This window comes from Megalobrama amblycephala, linkage group LG2 (assembly GCF_018812025.1).
Source record: "Megalobrama amblycephala isolate DHTTF-2021 linkage group LG2, ASM1881202v1, whole genome shotgun sequence".
Lineage (NCBI taxonomy): Eukaryota > Metazoa > Chordata > Actinopteri > Cypriniformes > Xenocyprididae > Megalobrama > Megalobrama amblycephala.
In genome coordinates, this window is record NC_063045.1 from 40,099,338 (window position 1) to 40,124,899 (window position 25,562).

The following is a 25,562-nucleotide window of genomic DNA, read 5'->3' on the forward strand; positions in this document are numbered from 1 at the left end:
TGCGGCGCCTGTAGAGTGTGGAAAGTTACTGGAGAGCGCAGCCGCGCTCGTCTCTCAAAAGGAACGTCACGGCAGTGATTGACAAGCCAGAGGGCCAATCTGCGCACGTCTCTCACAAGGAACGTCATGGCAGTGATTGACAAGCCAGAGGGCCAATGGCTGATGTTTTTAAGGCCCTACCTCGTGCACAGATGATGTATATTAATATTTTTACTTTCAGTGCACCTAATAAATAGTCTTTTATCAGTTAGTAAAACTGTTAGTATTCCACAGTTTCAAGTAATATTGCAAAAATGTATAAAACAAAACATCCTCTTTAGCACCTTTAATTTGCTTCTCTTTTTTCTTTTTTTCTTCTTTTTAATGCCCTTCCCTCACTAACTTCCTTCTGTCTCATTCACGCAGATGTACGTCATTGCTTATGAACCCTTGCAATGTGTTTAAATGTAACGCCCTTGATCACTTGGAATCCGTAATGGATCTGATTTATTATTTACATTTTTTCTTTTTTCTTTATGAATTTGTTTACGCACCATTTTTTAGGCCTGTATGTGTGCTTTGGCTGTTGGAGAAAATATAAAAAATTACACAAACGAAAATGATAACAATATAGTAAACTATAACTATGTTATAGTCAGCTTTAAACAGTCAGTTTAAGGTAGCTACAAGTATTATGCAGTTAAATATCAAAATGACTATGACAGCATCAATTGTGTTGCATTGTGGTCTATGTATCTGTCAGAATTGTACATATTGGCTGCATCTGAAAACTTAAAAATGCTGCCTTCGGTAGGAAGGCATCAAGGCACGTCCAAATCTAATGTTAGCTTAATTTCTTGTCTATTGAAAAACCTTCATCTGTTCGAATTTTGAAGAAAGCAGCAAAATCCCCAGAGTTAAATCAGCTCTGCTCAGAGTAAAATCAACTCTGCTCAGATAACATTTGATCCCTCTCTCTCTCTCTCTCTCTCTCTCTCTCTCTCTATATATATATATATATATATATATATATATATATATATATATAATCTCTCAAGATCTGATCTCTCAAGATCTGATTAAACAATTCCACAAACAGCATTACCAGCTTCACTTATTACAAACAAGATTTACTTTATTTCTGTCAGATGTCTACAGAAGCTCTTATTGAGAATTAACAGAGGTTTAGATGTTGATGTTTTATTGGTCAAAAAATGATGCCACCATCATGGTGTTCACTGTCTACTTTAGTTGGGCTCTTGACCCTTTTATATTTTTAAAATAATTATCTTTTCAGCATTTGCAATAGTGTTTCACAGCAAACACTTGCACATTGCTGAATTACAAGATTGAAGAAGCAGATCAGCTGATGTTTTCTACTTGTAAGATTTTTGAATGAGCATCCCAGTTATCTCTCTGTTTTGTTTTATATACTGAGATTCAGCTATTACAGAGCTGCAAAGAAAAAAAAATTTGAACAAATGCCATCATACTGCTGAAGAACAGCTGTTACCACTCAGGCTTAGACATGAACATTTATCATACAATCCTCAAAAGTGGTGACAATAATTATTCATATTGCCGTGCATAATGGGAGTTTTGTATTATGGTGTTACCCACAATTATTCAAAAGTTTTACAAGCAGAAAATGTCAGCTGATCTGATCCTTCAGTGTTCAGATTCAGCAACGTGTAAGCGTTTGTTATGAAACACTATTGCAAACATTGAAAAGAAAATTATTTTAAAATATAAAAGGGTCAAGAGCCCAACTAAAGCAAGCACTGATAAGCATGATGGTGGCATTATTATTATTATTATTATTATTATTATTATTATTATTATTATTATTATTATTATTTTTGACCAATAAAACATCAACATCTAAACCTCTGTTAATTCTCAATAAGAGCTTCTGTAGACATAAGACAGAAATAAAATCAATCTGGTTAGTAATAAGTGAAGCTGGTAATGTTGTTTGTGGAGTTGTTTAATCATCTTCTGCTGAGATCTTGAGAGATTTGATGTCTTTTGTGTTCAGTTGATTTCATTTCAGATGTAGTTTTTGTGTTTCTTTTCCTTCAGTGATTATGCTTGTTAACAGCAGGTGTTCATCACTAATGCTCAATCATCACTTAATTATGTCATTAAGTTTAACTCTGCTTCAGAGATATTTTAACTCTATGTAGAGAGAGACCAAATGTACTCTGAGCAGAGCTGATTTTACTCTGGGGATTTTGCTGTTAGATGTATCCTTCGCTGCCGTTGAAATCCCAAAAACCTTTTCGTACCTTTCAATTCACATTTATTTGTATAGCGCTTTTCACGACACATATCATTTCGATACATACTGTAGCATTTGAACTAGATGAACTAGAAAAAGATAGAATATGTCTAAAAGTTTGTGTGTAAATGTACATTTTTGACCAAGATTTTCCACTTCTGATGCCATTTCTAGTAAGAAATTCTACAGTAGCAAATAAAGCTGCTGTCCATAACTTTTGCCTCTTTGTCGCCATCTCTGTTTGAAACCTGCAATTGCAGTTATATGCGGAATTATTAGCTTTACGTGCATTGTGTTTTCACAGGAAAATGTCTGAACAAGTAAGTAATGTCTGCCACTTTTGTTCTGACCAACTAAGGAAAAAAGCATTAGGCCTACAATAAATCGTGCTGCCAATGGTGATTAAATCTAACGCTCGCTTAGCTCGGATCACGTCAAACCATGCTAATTATTATAACTGTTATACTTTGTTCTCAAATTGTATATTTTAAAAACATCAGCGTTGCGTGACTATGTGTATTTAGTGTGTATTAGTGTTAACTGTAGATTTCAATTTCTGTAGCCAGTCCGTAGTCTTAAGTCTTTTGCTTTTGATTACGGGTGAATCTCCAGTTGTCACTGATGATTGTCATTTGGACCATTCTGGATTACAATCCACCATCAAAATGATAAGTTTCATTATTTCAGCTGCTGTGAGAAAAGGCTATAAATGATCCGCTACCAGCAGCATCCTATATGCATAGCCTACTAGCTGGGACTCCTTCCTTTGTGTTTACAGAAGTGACGTAATGACGCAAAGACGAACGGCTGCATGCCCGCGGAAACCCACCAGTACCAATTTTATTATAAAACATTACTACAAGCTTACTGTAGTGAATTGGGCTAAGGTAAGGATGTAGTTTTGAACACTATCTGGTTATGTACTTGCTCAGAAATTGATTTTGGATAATTTTTAACCAAAAAAAGTTACGGAATGCAGCTTTAAATATATGTTTAGTTCTCCCCAAAGCTCACTCTATTTTGCTGTAGATCATTAAACTGTTACACTGCCCCAGAAGTCTGTCTGAAATCATTCTGAGATATGTTTATAATATATATATATATATATATATATATATATATATATATCCACTAATTTGCTACTTTGAACAAATCCTTAAACACACTACCATTAATGTCATTTGACTTTATATCCCCTTGGAATTATAAGGTTCTGCATTCTGAATAATAAGAATATGTGAATAACTCAATTTTGAGAAAAATGTCAGATAGAACCTTATAATTCCAGGGGGATGTTTTGTGCTCTTTTCACTAATAATATTATGTAATAGTTTAGAAAAGACATTGTATACATAAAGCATTGCTATTATAAACAGTTTGAGCTGTCATAGCTGATGATGATTGATAAATGAACTTTGAACTCTAACCCTCAGAGCATCTCAGAAACCCGTGAGATGTTATTAGACCGCTGATTAAAATTACCCTGTCTGAGTGTCATTCTGGCAGGACTCTCAGCTCATTAGTTTTCTTGAGCCAGATGAAGTGCCTTCTAAAATCAGCTGCATGCGCACTTTGTCAAATATAGAGCCGTGATCGCAGCATGAGACTGACATTCCTACAGGCTCTCATAATGTTCTCATAAACTCAACAAATCACATTAGCAAAATAGCAGGAGTCTTAACACATCCAAATGATAAATAGAAGGATTTGTTATATTTGTTGGAATAATCATGCGACTTGCATTTGACCCATCAGTTCTATTCTATTCTATTCTATTCTATTCTATTCTATTCTATTCTATTCTATTCTATTCTGCACATATACAAAAAAGAACATTGGTGGCAGTTTTTGTAATAATTACAAATGCAAATAGCTATATTAATAGCAATAATAATAATATATTCATTTTTAGTTGCTACATTTCGTGGGTATATCACTTGCCAGAATAATTGTTTGTGATTGTTATTATTGTTATTATCTACTGTTCAAAAGTTTGATGTTGGTATAATTTTTTAATGTTTTTGAAATAAGTCTCTTCTGCTCATCAAGGCTGCATTGACTTTAAAAAATACAGTAAAAACAGCAATATTGTGAAATATTATTACAATATAAAATAAGTGTCTATGTGAATATATTGTAAAATGTAATTTATTTCCAGCATCGTTACTCCAGTCTTCAGTGTCACATGATCCTTCAGAAATCATTCTAATATTATGAAACATTTCTTATTATTTTCAATGTTAATAACAGTTGTGCTGCTTCATATTTTTGTCTTCTGTAGATTTTAGGAGCGTCAGTGGAGGAGACACTGGTGGATGAAGTCATACTGTCTGTTCTACGTGTGGTGGTGCATAAACCAGCTCTCTACACCTGTCAGGCTACTAACCAGCACAGCGGAGGAGCCAATACCGTCAAAGCTACAGCAAAAATAACTGTTTCAGGTGAGTTTAAGTACTGAGTCTTACTTTCAATGGTTTGTCTACTACTTTGTCCCTACAAGTCCCAGTGTCTCGCAAAATAGCATAGATACTGAGATACTGATACTCAACTGTAAAGAAAAACATTTTTCAGTAGTGGTAATACCAAATAACTATTTTATTGCAGTAACAATCTCTGTAGTAAAGACCCTATGTTTAGCATGAAGTATGCATACCATGGTAAATGCTTATATGGGTTATAACATAAATATAGAGGTAACATTCAAAAAAAGTATTTGACAACTGTTATTGTAACTGTTATCACTGTCAAATGCCTGTTATTTGTTTTATTTTGGAGGTTGTAACAAGGTTGTCATGATGTTAAGGCAAAATAGTTAAAATGTTATAAATTATGGATTTAAAATGATCTCCAAATAATCCTATAGTACATGTATATGCATTTATAATTGACAATGTCGACGTGAAAAAATGCACTTGTTGACAGGTACCACGTTAATTTGGAAACAAAACGTATGTTAATACTATGATATTCTTTGAAATACATGGATGTACACTACCGTTCAAAAGATTTGGGTCAGTATGTTTTTTGTTGTTGTTTTTTTTTGTAAAGAAATGAGTACTTTTATTCAGCAAGTACATATTAAATTGATCAAAAGTGACAGTAAAGACATTTATAATCTTACAGAATATTTCTCTTGCAAGTAAATGCTGTTCTTTTCAACTTTCTATTCATCAAAGAATACTAACAAAATGTATCAAAGTTTCCTCAAAAATGTCTTCAACACTGATAATAATAAGAAATGATTCTTGAGCAATGATGCTGAAAATTCAGCTTTGCATCACAGGAATAAATTACATTTTACAATATATTCATATAGAAAACAGTTATTTTGAACTGTAATAACATTTCACAATATTACAGTTTTAACTGTAGGCTATGTTTGATCAAACAACGCAGCCTTTGTGAGCAAAAGAGACTTCTTTAAAAAGCAACACGTTCTCACCACCAACTCGTCACATATTGACGCTTAATTAGTCCTGATCCCTCAACGTCACTTTTTAACACACTGGGTATCTCTTTAGTGTCATTTTTTCGACATTCATGGTACTCCGTTGCAGTGTTGACAAGTCTGCGGTTTTCCTATGGAACTGGACTACTTTTACACTGTTGCTGTGTTTTTTTTTTTGTTTTTTTGTTTTTTTAAATCACGTAATGGGCAAATAAAAGTTGTCACAGGAATTTATTGCAACAACTAACCCCCCCCAAAAAAACAGTATAAAAATATTTCAAATAACTCATGTTGCATTCTCTTCAGAAGCTATAAAGCTATCTTTATGTGAAGTACAGAGTGGATCTTAAAGGTGCTCTAAGTGATCCTGGGTGGAGTAACTTCCTGTTGACGTTCGAAGTGTTGTCAAACAAAACGGAGGCTAGCTAGACCCTCCCTCCTCCTCCACCTCCTCCTCCTCCCCCTCACCTCCATGCTTCCTGAAACAGTCATGAACGCGCATTTAAAATCATTCTTGTCCGTTATTGGCTGGAGCATGTTTATTATGATTCGTGGTCCAGGCTGCACCAGTTTGTTTTTATTGCCATTTTCGAAGCTTGTGGCGACTACAGAGACTGCGTTTTTTTACAGTGTGTTCAGGGGACAGGCAGCTAGAGGATAGTGAGGAGATGTTTGCTGTATGTGACAAAAAATGTTTTGGCCTAAAAACGCGTGACATCACCTTTAATGTTTTAATCACTGAAAATGATCCCTCTCCATGAATGTATGCAGTCACATCTTGTTTGAAAGACACACCCGACGCTTTAGCATGATGCAGTCAGTCATGAGACACACGAGAGCCAATGCCATTTCACAAACAAAGTTGGCGTAATGACACAATCAATCTCGAGACATACAAGAGCCAACACTCTAAAAAATAACTGTGAAAAAACTAAACAAATTTACACAGTAAAATACCGTTTTCCATTGAAACAGTAATATACTGTAAAAGCAATGCATTCTGGGTAATAGTATTAGTCATTTTCGAGAAAGTAACCTATAGGCTGCTTTCTCGAAAATGTCAAATATTACCCAGAATGCATTGTTTTATGGTATATTACTGTTTCAATGGAAAACGGTATTTTATGTGTAAATTTGTTTGTCGGATGGAGACTGCTTGTGGGTCTGTTCCCCGCACAAATTATTTGTTTGGCCTCGGAACAATTGGAATTTTTTTCTTTTTGAATAAATTGTGCCTGTAGTTGTATCTGCCTGTTATCCTGTGTAACACAAATGGATTTAGGGGTGGGTTGAGTTACGTGTTCAAATGTGTCTAAAATAAATGTTCATAAAATCATGCTAGCTGATTAATTTCATCATGACAATAACATTCCCATGGCCAACTCATCTGTGTATGACGCCAAAGGTTTCTCATCGAAAAATGATGCTAAAAGGGTGCCCTGTGCATTAAAAAGTGACGCTGAGGGATCCTGACCAAGCATCAATATGTGACGAGGTGGGAGTGAGAACCGAGAATGTGTTGCAAAAACAACTTACTGACCCCACATTTTTGAACAGTAGTGAACCATGGTCAACATAACAAAGTCAATTTTCATTTAGTTCCTTGACATGTCACAGTACTAAATAATACAGTCACTGTTCCAAGTTACTGCCACAGTATATTATTGTAATATACAGTCATAATGTTTTAGCAAAATCAATTTGAAATGCTTCTGTTAATAAAGGCCCATGAAGTGGGGCTTTGTAAACACTCACCCACTGTGACCTACTGTTTCAGCCATATGTTTCTTTGGTTGCTTTGTGTAAATATGATGTGACTGCTCTCTAAGTTTCAGCAGCTGTGTTTCTGGTGCCAGTATTTCAGTTAGCTTCCTTTGTGTTTGCATAGCTGCTCATTTGCCTCCTCAAAGCCCTGAAATGCCTCCCTGTGCAAACATGCCACAGATGCTGTATTGTGGAACTTTAGACATGTAGAGAATGTACACAATACAATTAGGAATTAATTGTTGAATTAACTGAGTAATGTGTGCCTGTGTCTATCTGATGTTCATTTACCAAATATTCCCTATTACATGGCTGTCCAGAATACTTGATTCTTACAGGTCAATCAGCATCTGTTGTTCCGTGGAACCGATTTCATAAATATCTGTGCTATTTTCATGTCTCTCATATATCATTATGTGATGCTTCTCGCATAGTAAAACAGAAAAACTTCAAATCAATATTTCATGTCTGTATAATTATTTATTAGGTAAGTAGCCATATCATTAGTGAGATAACAACAGAATCACAAAATAATACTCACTCTTTTCTTATATTTCTTATGTGTGTGTATCCAAAAAATGTTGTACGTTTTGGAGAAAGACACACAGTGTGTCAGACTGGTTTATTCTGTGAAGTAGATTCTTGAGTCCTGTCACATGAAATCAGGAGCGGCCGTTAAACTTCACACCTGCTATATCTCCAGAAAGACCCCCCAAGTTCTGTCTTCCTCCTCTTCTCATACACACAAACATTGCATGACAGAAGAATGGTCAGGCCAACAGAGTGGATGTGTTACTCTCTGACATTAAACAGATATTGTTTGTGCTTTTCTCTCTTCTTGGCCCTGTTTCTGGTGGCCGTCTCTGGATCCTGTAACTTTCCTGTAGAATGGAGGTAAGAATAAATTTGCATCCTAATAAGTGGTACTTCAACATGGGACCTTGTGGGATATAGTTTTACCTGGCTGAATATGTAAAATGTCTAGGTCACCCCAAAATCAAAAGGTATGAGAAATTATAGGTTTCACTTTTAAAGGTGTCTCTATTACAGTGTATTATACATTTAAGTACTGAGTAAAAATAATTAACTACATGTTCTTACTATACAGTAGGTTTAGGGTTAGTTGCAAGTAATTTTGCATAATTTATAGTTATTACTATTGTAATTACATGTAATGTGTAAGAGACGCTGTAAAAAAAAAGTTTTATCAAATTATATTTTAGGTAGCACTTATAGGTAACTTATTTAATTTTACAATGTCCTTTTTAAACATATTGCATGTAGTTACTGTAGTAATAACTATAAATTATGCATAATTACATGTGACTAACCCTAAACCAAACCCTAACCCTAATCTTATAGTAAATACATGCAGTTAATTGTTATTATTCAGTACTTAAATATAATTACATTGTAATTACGAGAAAAAAAATCGTTAAATTATGAGAACAAATTCATTAAATTATGAGAAAAATGTCGTTAAATTTGAAGAAAAAAGTCGAGATAAAATGTTGAGAATAAAGTTATTAAATTATGAGAATAAAGTCATTAAATTATGAGAAAAAAGTCGTTAAATTATGAGAACAAATTCGTAATTTAACGAATTTGTTCTCGTAATTTAACGACTTTTTTCTCATAATTTAATGACTTTATTCTCAACATTTCATCTCGACTTTTTTCTCGAAATTTAACAAGTTTTTTCTCGAAATTTAACAACTTCAATCTCGAGATGGTTTTATTTTTTCAATATTGCTTGGCCCTAATCCTCTTCCGTAGACAAGACATTCAGAAGGTTACGAATAAATGTTTTTTTTTTTGTTTTTTTTTGAAGAATAGAAACTTCTTTTGAAGTTTATATTCATCAACCGCGAAAAAAAAAAAAACAACCCAAATGTATCACGTTTTCCTCAAAATATGAAGCAGCACAACTGTTTTCAACATTGATAATAATAATAAGCAATTTTCTTGAGCATCAATTCAGCATTATTAGAATGATTTCTGAATGATCATGTGACACCAAAGACTGGAATAATGATGCTGAAATTTCAGCTTTAATAACAGGAATAAATTACATTTTAAAATATATTCACATAAAAACAGCTATTTTAAATTGTATTAATATTTACAGTTTGTTTTACAATATTACAGTTTGTTCTGTATTCTTGATCAAATAAATGCAGCCTTGCATGGTGAGCAGAAGAGACTTCTTTCAAAAACATAAAAAAAAAAATCATGCTGACCCTAAACTGATGAATTGTGGTCTGTATACACATATATAATGGTCTTACAATTTAAATAATGTGCAAAACATCTTAATAGCTTTATTTTCTTTATTTAAAATATAATTTATATTTTCATTTGAATTTTGTAGTGACTAAGTGACTAAGATTCTTATGTAGTTTAAGATTTAGTGTTGATAGTGACTCATGTTAATAGGCCACGTCATTTAATATGACGTCATTTTTGGACTGAGAGCTATGAAAATACAATTGATAAGAAACCTGTATGCAATAAAACAAATGAAAGACAGATCTTGACAGTGTACTGCATGACTCAAGTCAGTCGGAAGTTTTTCAAAAACTTGAGTTTATGCTGAAGGGAGTTCTTTCTCTGGAAAGAGGTACTTAAATTGAATCAGCATGTCTCTGTTGATTTGAAATGATAAATGCAAACATACACGCATGTGCTGGATAACGCAGTTCACTTCTGCCGTAAAAGCCAGACACGCCATATGGTCTAAGTTACACATGAACTTAAATAAACCAAGATATTTTCCAATGATTCAGCATCTGGATGCAATTAGAGCTAAGTTAAACAGAATGAACTAATTGTGAGAAGTGCACTTTATTCTCGTCAATTGTGCAGTCAGTTTGTACATGAGTCAGCACGTAGTCAGGAGACATAGTTACGGATGGAAACCTTGAAGCAACATCTTTATATGACGCGAGTCCAAAACAGCCATTCTGTTTAGTCAATGATGAGGGCAAAGTTACTCTTTGACAACTTCCAAAACATACTACAGTACATATCTCATAAACACAGTTTGATAGGGTAAGCATCACTGTTATTATTTCTCTGAGAGTTATGGTTTTTCCCTGCACCATTTGTACTACAAACATGATTAATGCCTCAGATTACGCAGTTTGTTGAAGAGAGGTGAGCTGTTACATTTCAAAGCCATCAGACATTTTATCTGGTGTACATTTAAATGAGTAAAAAAAAAAAAAAAAGCATATATCATGCATTGGGGCCAAAATATTTCAACATGGGCTCTTTTCCCTTGTGAAAAAGAAACACTTAAACATGCTTTTAAAACTTTTAATACTTAAATGCGAACTAAATTGTAATGTTTTCAGACACTTAATTGCATGTTATTTACTATTAAATGAAAATGTATTATAGATTAAACATGTATTAAATGCAATTACTGGAATTCACTTTATTTTAAACTTAATTTTTTGACCTACTTAAGTAACACATCTTAATATGTAATTTCATGATCATTTCCAATGTCTTTGAAATATGGTTAAAGTGAACTGCCGAATGTACTGACAAAAATTCTGATAAATTAAAACATACTTTAATGTCATTTATATTGAAACTTGAGTGCCATGTATTTAAGTATATTTGTAACTACAAATTTTAAATGTATTTGCAATTTAGTACTTTTAAAGTTTATAGTTAAAATTATAATCAAGCACTTTGTGCTTTAAAAGAGTACACTTATTTTGATGTGTTGTTCACTGACACTCTAAAGCACACAACAAAATATTAAAACTTTTATATTAAATTTTAAAATGTACTTTAAAGCCAGACTTTACTACATAGTGCACTTTTTAAAAGTGTAATTAAGTTTGTCACGAAAGTGTACCAACTTTATTTCCTTAAAGCTATATTACCTGCAACTTGTCATATATAGCGTGGTAGTAATAAAACACATGACACAGGTATTCCAAGGAGAGCACTTTTAATAATAATGGAGAATAAACGCACTAACCACTTTAACCAAAGATGTGAACAGACAAAGAACTGAACAGAACCAGGGGTATAAACACACAAGAGCAAACAAGGGAACTAAACGAGACACAGGTGCCAATTATCAGTAACTAAGTGTAAGTTCGTAGATAAGGAAGAAGGAGGCGGGAACCGGCGAACGTTAAACATAACTTTAATTCAAAATAAACAAATACAAAACGAAAGTAATGCCGGCAGACCCTCGTGGACGTCTGCCGGCCACACAAACATAATAAAAGATAAAATAATATCCAGGCCTGGTCCTCTCTCGTCCTTCACTGTCGTCACTCCTCCTTTTATGCTTCTGGAGCTCCTCCGTGAGAGACTCAAGGCCGGTGCACCTCGCAGGTGGAGCTCATTATCTCTCGCGTCACCGGCCTCGCGCCGTTCCCTCACGGCTCTCGCCCGCCCTGCTTGCCACACTAAGAAAACTAACAGGGAGTAAAGGAAACACAAGGAGCATAGGCATATTAACAAAAACACAACAAAACTAAAGGTATATTTACACAAGAACGATGTACTAAAAACGGAAAAATTTTTTATTTTGCGTTTTTTTGTGTACAGACAACGTTGTCAAAATGATCCCATTCACATGGATCTGCAATGATGAATAAAAATCCTGTATTAGGCTATGCTGCCAGGCCTGTAGTTGGCAATGTCCCTTTGTAAGGAAACACTACGCCCCTATGGTCACCGTAATTTTGCCAAGTAAGACATGTTCCTGGGTCAACATATTTTGTTGATCTTGGAACAACGTTCATGTCCCAAAATGTAGTCTTAACCCTATTCTTACCCCTAAACCTAACCCTACCCATAACTTATCCTTAAGGTCAGAGGGAAATGATAGGTGAATAACACTGATGTAGAAGATAACTGTAAACTTGTCCCTCAAATCTGATTAGTTGATTGGAATGTTGATCATTATCTTATAAATTAATTCATTATCGCATAAAAAGTTTTCAGTTTTTAGTTGAAAATGATATTTTTTTTAATTGAATGTTCTAGAGCCACTTACTAAATGTTGTGTTGTCTTTAAAATCACATTGTCTTATCTCATTTAGACTGTACAAAGGCAACGCTGGCTATTGCAGCACATACAGGGGCGATGCGTGTCGGAACGTGCTTCGTCGCGACGCTCTAGTGTTTTTCAACTACTCTCTCCCGAACCCAGAGGATGCGCAGGAATACCTGGCTCAGAGCGCATGGGGGGAACTGGATGGGGTCAGCTCATTCTGCAAACCTGCTGCCAGATCACTGCTCTGCCACGCCACCTTCCAGGACTGTAATCCTTCAGGACTAGGACCAGCACCTAAACCTGTCTGCAGGTAATGGAAATGTTCTGTTCTGTTGTGCATTTGGGGTACATGGTTATATACCATGCAGTATATTCCTTTTTCTTTCTACTCTTTATCCTATAGTACAGTAAACAAAAATAATCCAAACAAATGAGTCATATGCACATGAAGAGGGACTACAGAGCCTCTCAATTTTAGAAAAGTATAGTAGCAAAAGTAGAAACCACGTCATTCTTTGTATGTGGTGGCTTTTCAACACAATGTTGAATACAAAGTTGCTTGGATCAGATTTCCTAACTAGCAGAGCAAGTACTGTACGTAGTCAAATATTAGTGTTACAGTACTATCACTTGATGGTGTCTCTGGTGAAGAAACTGTCTGTTGGTGATCAAAATATTGATTTTGAAGAAGTTGAAGGATAGTTTTGAGAATAAGGTTGAGATTGCGAATATGAGCCAGATGCTGAACGTACTGGGGAAATGAGCTCTGACGATGACTTTGATGATTATAAAAAGCATCTGCTCAAATTGAAACTTTCCAAGTTCCAAAAGATAATGAAATATGCTTTATTTTATTATTTTGTAATTGTTATTAAAATATCAGGAAAGTTTTATACTATTATGGCATTTATAGATCCATCCGTGTTAGATATAGTTCTGGGTCGCTGAAGACCTGAATATGTAATAATGATTGGTGAAACATTCACTCACGTGAAGCTTAAAAAGCAGTTTCTGGGGAGAGAAAAAAATAAATAAATAAATACAAATAAAAATAAAAACAAACTAGAATGGGAATTGTTTAAGGAACCAGTTCTTGTAATTGTGATTACTTGTCACAGTGTGACTCAATTAAATTTCTTATTTTAAACTTTATCTCACAATTACTTATTTTGTGTTTTATTCTGGGGCAAATTCAGTCCATATTTTTAAATTACATGATTTCCCCTTGGGGACAGAAAAGGCACCACATACAGAAAATGATCCATATCACTATTTAGTAAGTAGTCATTTAGTTTATGCCTTTATCCAAAATAACTCTCAGTAGTGGAGCAACCTGAGGATAAATATCATGCTTTAGGGAACAATGGTGGTCTGCCCAGAAACCAGCAACTTTTCAAATACTAGCCCTAAACTTTAACCACAACACCACCCATACTATATATATATATATATATATATATATATATATATATATATATATATACAGTATACGTACATGTAATTGACACTGTGTTGTTTCACAGGGAGCACTGTCTCACAGTAAAAGAGCTGTACTGTTATAAGGAGTGGCGTTCTGCTGAGGAAAGATCTCATCGAGGGTTCCCACATAGCATCACTCTCCCAGAATGCACCTCTTTACCCAGCCAACAAACAGACCCATCCTTGTGTACAGCGATTCCTTATGTTGGTAAGAGTGACACGTTATTATATAACTGTACATGTTCCTGTGGGGTGCCATTCGGCTCAATATTTGTTCAGTTATGAAAATCCTGTGATATTTTGGGGCTGATGTCCATAAAGCATCCGTCCCGTGAAAACAATGGGTCTTAGTGGAAAAACGCCACGTATGGTTTTTGGCAGGACAATGCTGTAGGCCTTTTTTTTAATGTGAAATGCCTTGTGAGGAATGTGATGACAGCGAACCTGTAGATGGACAAGATTAGGTTGTTTTATAGCCAAAGCATATGAGGAAAGATCAGTAGGGGATGTTGGACAGCTGAGTAAATGTTCCCATCTAAAAGCTTCTATGCCATGTTTGCAAGCTGCTGTCTTACTTGTGGAGCAGCAAAATTCAATGAAATGGTAATGAAATATTGTAGAAATTGGCAATTGTGTTGTGTTTTTGGAAACCTGCATGATAGTAACATAATTAGTTAATGATTAAAATGAATAAATGAAGTATCAATGAAAAACACATTCTTTTTTTGTGTTATTCAGGTATCAATAAAGAGCAAGTTACATGTAAGTATGAGTTTTACATTCTCTTCACATATATTATAGTGGGGTCCATAAGTCTGAGACTCCATAAAATAAGCTGAGATTTATTTTAATTTACACTTATATGTGAAAACAAACACTGAAATTCATGTGAAAATAATTAGTATTATTAATGATTAAATTCTTTTAAATTACGAAAATGCAAATGTTTACTAATGGCCTCAGACCTTTAGACTCCACTACAAATTTTTATGTTTCTGTCAAACTGCAATAATAATCGTCAAAACACACATTTCAATATATTTGACTGTTTGTAATTTATATATCTATAGCGACATGTTACAATGATAAAGGAAGATTTTACCAAGGAACTCACAATGTCACAGCATCTGCCATTCCCTGTCAGCGATGGGACCAGCAGGTAAATGTTTGTATTAAAGTGACCATAAAATCAAAATGGACTCTATTTACTTTCCTATTCACCAAAGCTGACGTCACTTAGACTGCATGTGCGGGGAAATAATGTTAGCTAGTAGTTAGCCAAGTAGGTATTTATGCATTGCCCATTGTAGGTAATACAGCCTTTCCCATCTTTGACAGTAGTTAATGCAGTCATGTAATAAAGGTTACAGCAATAATAGCAAATCGCACTTGACAAAGAGAATCTACCATTGTTAACATGTTGAGATGCTCTTAAGGGGAATTTTACATTTAACCACCCCAGACTTTTTAGAATATTGGACAAAGTGTTAGAATTTCACAAATAAATAAACCAAAATTGATTTTGTTTTTTCATGCATTGTAACATGCTATTGTTTTTTTCCATGTAGCTCAAATCAAATAAACCAGCTTGTTTAGATTTTATTTTTTTGGTCCTCAAACAATACTCTAACCCCAAACAATCCAAATGCTGCATGTTGGCATGTGCTCAGTGACCTTCAAATGATATGCACACAGGAAACAATGTTTTTACAGCAAAAACAATGGAGGGTCAAAATACACAAATCCAGAGGTTTCCTTTGAAATAAAGTTTTGAATGGAGAAGATTTTGTCTCTTTTCAAAACAATGTGGAAAGCTTTAATGCATGCAGTGGGTTTCAAAATGCTGGAAATTCAGGGATAATGGGAATATTGAATTTAGCCACAGAGGATATGTGAGTAAGCACTGGTTTGAGTTACTTGGTTGACTGCTCTCTTTTTATCTCATTCAGGATCCCCATCAACATAGACTCTCTGTAAATGTAATTCCTGAGTTGCGAAATGCAGAAAACTACTGTCGTAACCCAGGAGGAGAAAGTGACAGGCCATGGTGTTATACCACAAACCCCAATGTACGCTGGGAGTACTGTCTGGTGCCCAAATGTGGAGAAGGTATATAATTTTTATACCTGAGCAATATATAAGATAAATTGTTGACTGGAGTAGCTAATCCTAGATTGTCATCTTACTCTGACACAAGTCAATATAAAACAAAATCTGTTCCAAATCATCTGCATCAACATCATTATTCTTTTCTTTAGTTATCAGTGTGAAGACCGCACCCTCGATTCCAAAACCTGTCCAGTTATACCCACCCCCTCCTGTGTCCACGGCCTACTCAATGAGCGTTATCATCTTTGTCATTGCTGGCTTTGCTGGGGCGGCCTTCTTTACCATACTCATCCTCATGTGCCACAGACGAAAGAAAATGTGGAAAAAGAGGAAAAGGTGAATAATGGACTGATTAATCTAATTTAAGTCATATAGGCTGCATTTACACTGGCACAAAAAAAATCAAATTTTTTACTCACATCTGACACAGATCGGAATATGTTGCACTTGTGTAAACACAAAATCTGCACAAGATCCATTTCTTTTCCGCATCCATTGAAAAAGCCTAAGCTATTTCTCATCAATGAGGTGATAACTTCGCTGTTTTTGAAAATAAACTTGACTATTTGAAACAAAATTGACTATTATATACAGACACACACTGGTAATTCACATTCACAATCTTTCTCTCTCTCTTGTTAGATCCTTTGAATTCATTCAAATAAATTAAATCTTACAGCACTACTAAAATAAAAAATTAAACAAAAATTAAAGCTGCAAGCAGTGATGAAAGGGCCCTCGCACCCGTGCCACCACCACCCGGCGGCTTTAGGAAAACAGAGCCGTGGGCAATATGCATTTAAGTATATAAATATAGGAGGACAACGTCAGTCATTTGTATTTGCCACACTTTCTTCTACTAAGCAGTTGCCGCTATGACTATAACTAAATTTTGGCATGTAGTTGTTTTCAGGCCAGGGCACTTATCAAACATGTGAAATTTGAGGCAGATTGGACATTGTACGCTTGAGTTAAAACAACTTCCTGTTTCATGACAATAATAGCATGCTTTAGCACTAAAGTGTTGCTAGCATGTTTTAGAATGTTTATAGCATGTATAGCACTCAATTGCATATTTTCATATGTTGCTAGTAGTGCATTACAGTGTTAAACATGTCACTTCCTGTTGCCAGTTGGTGGCGCCATTACTATAACTGAATATTGTCATGTAGATGTGTTCAGGGTAGGACTCTTCTCATACATTAGAACTTAGCCAAGTGTTGCGTGATTTAATGTGTTAATGTGTTTAAATTATAGTGTAAAGCACGCCATTTCCTTTTGCCAACAGGTGGCACTATGACTAACTGAATATTTGCATGTAGATGTCTTCAGGACAGAACTATAATAAAACATGTGAAGTTTGGGGCAGATCGGACATTGTATGCCCAAGTTACAACAACTTCCTGTTTCATGGCGAAACATCGAATTTTGTCAGGCTGTGACGGACACGCCCTTCAGCGAAAACTCAAGATCTTTGCAATTTAATGTCGCAAAGGCCTTTAGATTAGACTGACAAAATATGATGTTTATCTGATAAAATTTCTAGGAGGAGTTTGTTAAAGTACAACGTCTGGAAATGGCAAAAACTGCCAAAATTTTGCAGAGAAAATTCAAAATATCTCACTTCCTGTTGGGTTTTCAGATTTTGCACCCAGGGACTTTTTTGTAGGCATTGGGCTGATGAAAATTCCTCTGAATTTTATACTTGTATGTGAAATGTAGTGTGAAGGGCTCTTAAATGAAATTTTATAGGTGGTGCTATTGAGCCATTTTGCCACACCTAATTCTGAAACCCATTTCAGACGTAAATTTTTACCAGAGAAGAAGAGTAATAGACCGAGCAATTACAATAGGGTCCTCACACCATCGGTGCTCGGGCCCTAATTACCATTATTTTCCGGTTTATATCTGTTCAGTCAGATATCAAACATCCAAGATAGCTTTTAACTTATCCATATTGGCAAATAATCATGGCCATACTATGTGAATTATAAAATCATTTTAGTACGGCCATTCAAAACTCGAGGGTCAACCATGTCGCATGGTAAAGCAATCACCAACAGAATCATTTTGGGCAGTGATTAATGTAAACACATATATTGAATACCAGTCGTGTCTAAAGTGAATGTAATCAGGCAGGACAAAAAAAAATAATAATAATGGATATGGTCAAAAGATCAGATCTGTGCATTAAAAATTGCAGTGTAAACGCAGCCCTAGTCACTCATAGAATGTATAGAATCACCTGCGCTGGTAAAAGTCTGAACCCCAGAAAGAGTGATTTATAAGGACCTATATGTAGGAGATGTATCAAGTAGGATGTGCATTGGTATCCACATCTATTGTTGATCATGAAACAACATTTCCTATTAAACTATCATAGTTCCAACCCTAAATCTAACTCTAGCAAGCTTACTTGAAAATAACAGGCAGGTATATTGGAGCAGGGCTGGAACTGAAATCTGCTGAGATTACCTCTGATCTTGCTCCAACACACCTTCTTGTAATTTTCAAGTAGTTCTGGACACCTTGGTCAGCGAAAGTCTGCATGAAGTTGGTCCTCAGAAGCCTTCTTGAGAGTAGAACACCCCTACTACTGGGAACTCTCCCCAAAAGTGTACTTGAAGTTGCTTTGGAAGTTGCATTACATAAATTAATAGCTAAACATATCAAAACAAGAAAGTTGTGCTTTTATATTCAGTAGGGTGCTGGAGACACCTACTCTGACTGCCCTACCCTCAGAGCTCTTGCTGGACAGACTTCACCCCAACCCCATGTACCAACGACTGCCTCTCCTCCTCAACTCCAAGCTCCTGAGTCTCGAATATCCACGCAACAACATTGAATATGTCCGTGACATTGGAGAGGGGGCTTTTGGTAGGGTGTTTCAGGCAAGGTGAGACCTACCAAATGCTACAAGCAAATGTAACATCAGTGGTGCTAATGTCTGTCCTGGTTTGGCACTGTCAGTGTTTATACTGATCATGTTTTCTTTTGCATGGTTCTGTCAAAATCAACTTTTACGTTAAGTGAATGATTAAATGAATCAATTTTTTAGAACAATGACTGAATTCTTAGAAACTCTTTGTCTCACTAGTTAGATTTAGGAAAACATAAACCGTCGGTGAATCAACATGCAAAGGTCTGATGTATACAGACCAAACCACAATGTAATCCTGATATCAGGTATATAGAGACTCCTGGGAATTACAGCAGTGGGTAAAATATATACACCATATGGCTGTCTCTTGAAATAAGATACTGAATAAGTCACACTAAACATGTGATGTGTTTCAGTATGAAACTTCCCTGTAGACACTATCGTGTGAGCAAGCCTTGCTGAGGAGGTTATTTATAGACACCCATTAGAAAAGTGTTTACTTCTCCAGGAAAACACAGGAGCCTTCAGCACAGGAAGTGTAATCTTAATAGCATTCTAAGTTGGTTCTTGAGTTGCTGCCATTGTAGTTCTGTTTCCACAGTTTGGCATCACCATTTAAACTATTTTAAAAGGCCTTATGACCTGTTAGAAAATTTGTGGCAACATGTAGGGAAGAATCTGGTTTGAGATCAGTGAAGTTTGCCTACTACTACTGCCCAGAGTCAAGTGTTTACCATTACATTAAAGATTGTATACACTGACTGCCTAGTTCTGCAGGCTTGTGTATGCGTGTAAAGAAACACTTTGCTTTGGCTGTACAACTGTAAAGTAATTTTACAGTTAGGCAAGTTGTAATGCTCTGCCTATTACATTACTTCAAACGCTGGGTAAAGCTGCCTAAAAAGTCATCAAATTATTGATGTTCCAGGTTTGTATTGTTACAAATCCCTCGGTAGGACCAGCAGACTTTAACTAAAATTACTGCACTGTGATGCAAACAAACCGTAGCTACTGGTTCCCAATGTGCCTGCTTTCTTTTAGAGCCCCTGGTCTTATGCCGATGGAGCCGTTCACCATGGTGGCAGTGAAGATGTTGAAAGAGGAAGCTTCGGCGGATATGCAGAATGACTTTCAAAGGGAAGCTGCACTCATGGCTGAGTTTGATCACCCCAACATAGTCCGTCTCTTGGGTAATGTATCACAATTGTATTCCTTCAAAGGCTTGCACTTTTAGAATACATCTGCTTGAGGACTTACCTAAAATGAACCACATCTGCTTCCTATTACATGTATGTCCTTTCCCCAAGGGTACCACAATCGAAAAAGCCTTAAAATAGCTTGACTCATCCATTTCAGAGTTGACCCAGTGTATAACCCTGGATCAATCCCCTCTGTGGCATTCCGGAACCAGATTCAATGCCTCGACCCAGTGTTAGAATAACAGAAGTGTATTTTTGGTTAAGTAGCAACAGTTGGAAGTGTAACTAAGCCTGTCATTTGTGTATCTGTCATGTAGGAGTCTGTGCGGTGGGGAAACCCATGTGTCTCATGTTTGAATACATGGCCTATGGGGACTTGAATGAATTTCTGCGACGGCGCTCTTCTAACCAGCAGCCCAGTCTAAGTCGGGATACCTTGACATGCAGCAGTCTTGTGTCAGAACCTGAGCGTTTCCCACCCCTCAGCTGCCTAGAGCAGCTCTCTATTTCCAAGCAGGTGGCGGCAGGAATGGCATACTTGTCAGAGCGCAAGTTTGTTCACCGTGACCTAGCTACCCGCAACTGCTTGGTAGCAGAAAACTTGGTTGTGAAAATTGCAGATTTTGGTCTCTCACGTAACATTTATGCCGCTGATTACTACAAAGCTGGTGAAAATGATGCCATCCCGATTCGCTGGATGCCACCCGAATCCATCTTCTACAACCGCTACACCAGCGAATCAGATGTGTGGGCTTATGGCGTGGTATTATGGGAAATCTTCTCATATGGCATGCAGCCTTACTATGGCATGGCCCATGAGGAGGTCATCTACTACGTAAGGGATGGAAATGTTCTTGCCTGTCCAGAAAACTGCCCACAGGAGCTGTATAACCTCATGCGTTTGTGTTGGAGCAGCCATCCCACTGACCGACCTAGTTTTGCCAGCATCCACCGTATCCTAGAAAGAATGCATGACCAGATGCTCAAATCTGGCCTTTCTTGAGGATTTTTAAAAATGCAGTTTAAAGAAACAAAAAGCTCCAACTATTCAGGAACTCAGTAGAATCCTAAAAAGTCCAGAGGGCTCTTGAAGAAGGATAAAACACTTTAAGGTATCCACAAGAGCTCCAGAAAACCCAGAGGAGATCTTACAGAGTCCTAACAAACCTTAAAGTGTCCACAAATAATCAAGAACCCAGAGGAACATTGGGGAATGTGAAAGAAGCCTAAAATTATTGGAAAAGCTTACATACCCTAAGGAATACTGATCCCTCAAACTCTTTGAAGAGGAATGCTTGCATCTGTTCATAAGATCTCAGTTGTTTTCTTTTACTGACACAGATGTATGGTAGGCATCAGATGAGAGTTTGCCAAGATTTTAACAGGATCTCCAGTAAAGAGGGTCCACGTCTAGTAATAAGGTGGATGTAGTGCAGTCACTGCAATAACCTAGACTGAAATCTCTGCAAGCAGAGACATACAGTATGAATGCCTGATATTTTTACTTTTCTTTGCTTTTGGGTCTACTTTGAGTTATGTTGTGAGAGTAATGTGCATCTGGTTATGGTTTAGTAACATTCTTAAAAGAAGTTAATTCAAGAACATGCTATAGTGCCTTAAACTGAATAATTTTGTTATTGTTTAATTTAAGTTTAAAACTTTTAAGTAGAATAGCTTATTCCAAAGTGGCACATCATCACTTTATTATTTTATGTTGTAACTGAATAGTTTAATTTACTTTTTCACTGATTGATATTCCAAGTTAAGATGGTTCTTTGTTGGTTCTCAGTTTTATGCTGTAAGTAGATGTGAGTGAAACAATGTTTCAGAAAATATTGTAGAGAAGTGTATGTAACATATTTTTAACAGTATTACATCATATCATATCTCATAATTCATGTCATACATTGAATTCATGTCATACATTGAACCAAAGGAATCTACTTTAAATCAACTTTCAATCAATTATCTGTTTGACGATCCCATACACTACCAGTCAAAAAAATTTGGAAAAGAGATTGAATTCTTTGAATATTTTTCACATTTTATGTACTATGAAATAACACAAGTGGAAGTATGTTAAATATGTAGTGACCAAAATTATATATAAAATATAAACTTGTCCATGTTGGACACTTCACTATGTATCTGGTAGAACTCACCCATTTAATTTTCAGTTAATTTCAGTTCAGCATGTCCAAAATTTTGACACAAGTTCTGACAAAAAATCTGAAAAATATGCTTTGGGAATTTGTTATTATACACACTTAGCATGACTTTTTGTGTTATTATTATGTTATTATATTATTACATCATTTAAACAACTCAGTTAATATAGTGGTTATATTAGCTATATAAATAGATGTTGGATATGAATCTTTGCTTGAAATAAAACTATTTATTAAACTTTTCTTGGTGTTGTCTTGAAAACTGGTTTGTAAATAAATTTACCAATCCACAATTCCAGTAGCAACATTTGTGGTATATAGGTAACTGTCAACATTAGTATGATTATATTAGGTTATTAAGAAATTGCTAGTCTTGGACACTTTTTTTTCAATTTAAAATTGTGGTTTACATTGTGTAGCAGGCAGGGGGCAGTGTTACATCACAAGAACTAAAATGACCTCATGGAACATGATTTATGACACTACCTTTCTCTGCATTTGAGCCAGTTTTTGCTCTAAGCATTCAAAACAGGAACTTACAGAGACAGTATTAAATCACGCTGGCATTTAATGAAGAGGGATGGTGAAGGATTTACTTTCAACGTGTGTGGGACAGTTTGTCTATTCCAACATTTAATTTATCATCTAGGAATGTCTGGTCATCTGATAATCCTAGAAATACATCGTCTTTGCCATGAGATTTTTTTCTTTTCTTTTTTCTGAAACTTCAAGGAGTAAGCAAGGCAAAACCACAGACGGCCAAGTAGTAGGCCAGGAAAAACAAGTGACGAATGGATTCATGAGCCAGAAGGTTTGGAAGACAGAGAGGCCACAACAAAACTGAGCTGGTGAATTTGGACCTCAAGTGATTTCTATTCAAACCATACACTCTCTCTGACCCTTGTGATGTAACTTGCTGAAAAACACCAAATTCCTGAGTATTCATCTCAGATGTTCCTCATGAAATCACATAGAAGAAATTAAAGTAGACACTAATGAAACAACAGAGAAATAATATAGAGCTATATGACATGGTAATTTGGTTAATATTTTGTTCGTTTTAGAAATTCAAGAGGAGACGCATGATATTACTAGGGTCATTTTCTCAGGAGAAAGCAGGAAACTTCAGTGACCTACAAGTCTTCATCTGATCACCATGTAATCTCACTGCTGTCTAGGAATAACAACTGAGAAAACTGATGAGATCTTTGTCATTTTTATCTTCTATTGCTAAATCTGAATTCCCTTTATCCTTCAATTTCTGTCTAAACCATCACAAACCAGTTTTTGGTGTTTCTCGGGGTCTGACACAGGGTCTTTGACTAAGAGGGTGGAGTATTTTAAACCTGGAAAGCAGACAGTAGGTTGACTGTTCCCATTTTGGTTCGTTTATTTTGGACTTGGGCGCACAACTTAGTATAGCTGTGGTCTCCTAAACTTTAGAACAGTAGTATTTGAATACTTGCATTTTGTAGTATGTGCTCTTGTACAAGTTTAATTAACATTTGTAAGGTTAGTTTTGGAACTGATCAGGCCAACTACAGTCCCTGCCTCATATTCTTGTTTCCTGCTGGACTATAGTGTTATTAATAATAATCATAAAAAAAAATAAAAAAAAATCTGTTCTCAAACTCATATTAATGTAGATAATACAATTCACAATGAAAAATGCTGCATTACCCATGTGAAAAAGAATTTCATTTCAGCATGCTTTTAAAAAGAGTAGGGAAAGAATATACTTTTAAAAGAATATACTTTATATACTTTAAAGGTGCCCTAGATTGTTTTTTTACAAGATGTAATATAAGTCCTATGTGTCCCCTGAATGTGTCTGTGAAGTTTCAGCTCAAAATACCCCATAGATTTTTTTAAATTAATTTTTTTAGCTGCCTATTTTGGGGCATCATTAACTATGCACTGATTTTTTCAGCACGGCCCCTTTAAGAGATGTGCTCCATCTGCCACACGAGCTCTCGACTATATTACAGTGCATTTACAAAGTTCACACAGCTAATATAACCCTCAAATGGATCTTTACAAGATGTTCGTCATGCATGCTGTATGCATGCTTCGAATTATGTGAGTATAGTATTTATTTGGATGGTTACGTTTGATTCTGTGTGAGTTTGAGGCTATGCTCTGTGGCTAAAGCTAACATTACACACTGTTGGAGAGATTTATAAAGAATGAAGTTGTGTTTATGCATTATACAGACTGCACGTGTTTAAAAATGAAAATAGCAACGACTCTCGTCTCTGCGTGAATACAGTAAGAAACGATGGTAACTTTAACCACATTTAACAGTATATTAGCAACATGCTAATGAAACATTTAGAAAGACAATTTACAAATATCACTAAAAATATCATGATATCATGGATCATGTCAGTTATTATTGCTCCATCTGCCATTTTTCGCTGTTGTTCTTGCTTGCTTACCTTGTCTGTGCACAGATCCAGCCGTTAATACTGCCTTTCCTTGTCTAATGCGTCGCTGGCATTATGCAAATATTGTGGTCATACATATTAATGATCCCGACTGTTACGTAACAGTCGGTGTTATGTTGAGATCCGAGTGTTTTCCGGAAGTCTTTTAAACAAATGAGATTTACATAAGAAGGAGGAAACAATGGGGTTTGAAACTCAATGTATGTCTTTTCCATGTTCTGAACTCTTGTTATTCAACTATGCCGAGGTAAATTCAAATTCTGATTCTAGGGCACCTTTAAAAGGGAGGAGGAGAGCAGATTCGTTGGAAGTTACCTAGCTGGGGACTATTTTCAGGTGCTGCGTAATATAATTGCGCCTGCTGCACCTATGGTACGGCAGCAAAGTTCCTTGATTATTACGTCGGAATGAGAGTATAGTTCCTAGACATATCGGCCTAGAAAATCGCAACTTTTCATTTTCCATCAGTCTTAGTACACGATGTAACTACAGAAGAGTCAAGTTTTAAATAGGAAAAATATCGAAACTCTTTGGTCATTTTTGAGCGAGATACTAATGGTCTAATCAGATTCAATGAACTATGCTAAGCTATGCTAAAAGTGCTACCGCCAGACCCGGAGATCGGCCGAATGGATTTGAAAACGGTAAAACTCAACTGTTTAACTCTAGGGGAGTTGGAAAATGAGCCTATTTTCAAAAATAGTGGCATGTTCCTTTAAGTGTGAACTGAATGTAATGTTTCAGACACTTAATTTCATGTTAATTGCAAATTAAATAA

At 35.7% G+C, this 25,562-nt stretch overlaps 1 protein-coding gene across 1 annotated transcript in view; it reads left to right on the top strand.

The window, feature by feature from the left end:
* musk (muscle, skeletal, receptor tyrosine kinase) overlaps positions 1-22,579 on the top strand; it is a 48,860-nt gene extending 26,281 nt beyond the window's left edge. Inside the window, exons 7-17 of the mRNA XM_048175411.1 lie at positions 4,542-4,701; positions 8,360-8,366; positions 12,548-12,811; positions 14,025-14,188; positions 14,719-14,742; positions 15,051-15,139; positions 15,930-16,089; positions 16,239-16,425; positions 18,791-18,985; positions 20,012-20,160; positions 20,487-22,579. Coding sequence (XP_048031368.1) covers positions 4,542-4,701; positions 8,360-8,366; positions 12,548-12,811; positions 14,025-14,188; positions 14,719-14,742; positions 15,051-15,139; positions 15,930-16,089; positions 16,239-16,425; positions 18,791-18,985; positions 20,012-20,160; positions 20,487-21,172 — 2,085 coding nt within the window. The 3' untranslated portion in view covers positions 21,173-22,579. The remainder of the gene's footprint in view (positions 1-4,541; positions 4,702-8,359; positions 8,367-12,547; positions 12,812-14,024; positions 14,189-14,718; positions 14,743-15,050; positions 15,140-15,929; positions 16,090-16,238; positions 16,426-18,790; positions 18,986-20,011; positions 20,161-20,486) is intronic.
* The last annotated feature ends 2,983 nt before the right edge of the window (positions 22,580-25,562 follow it).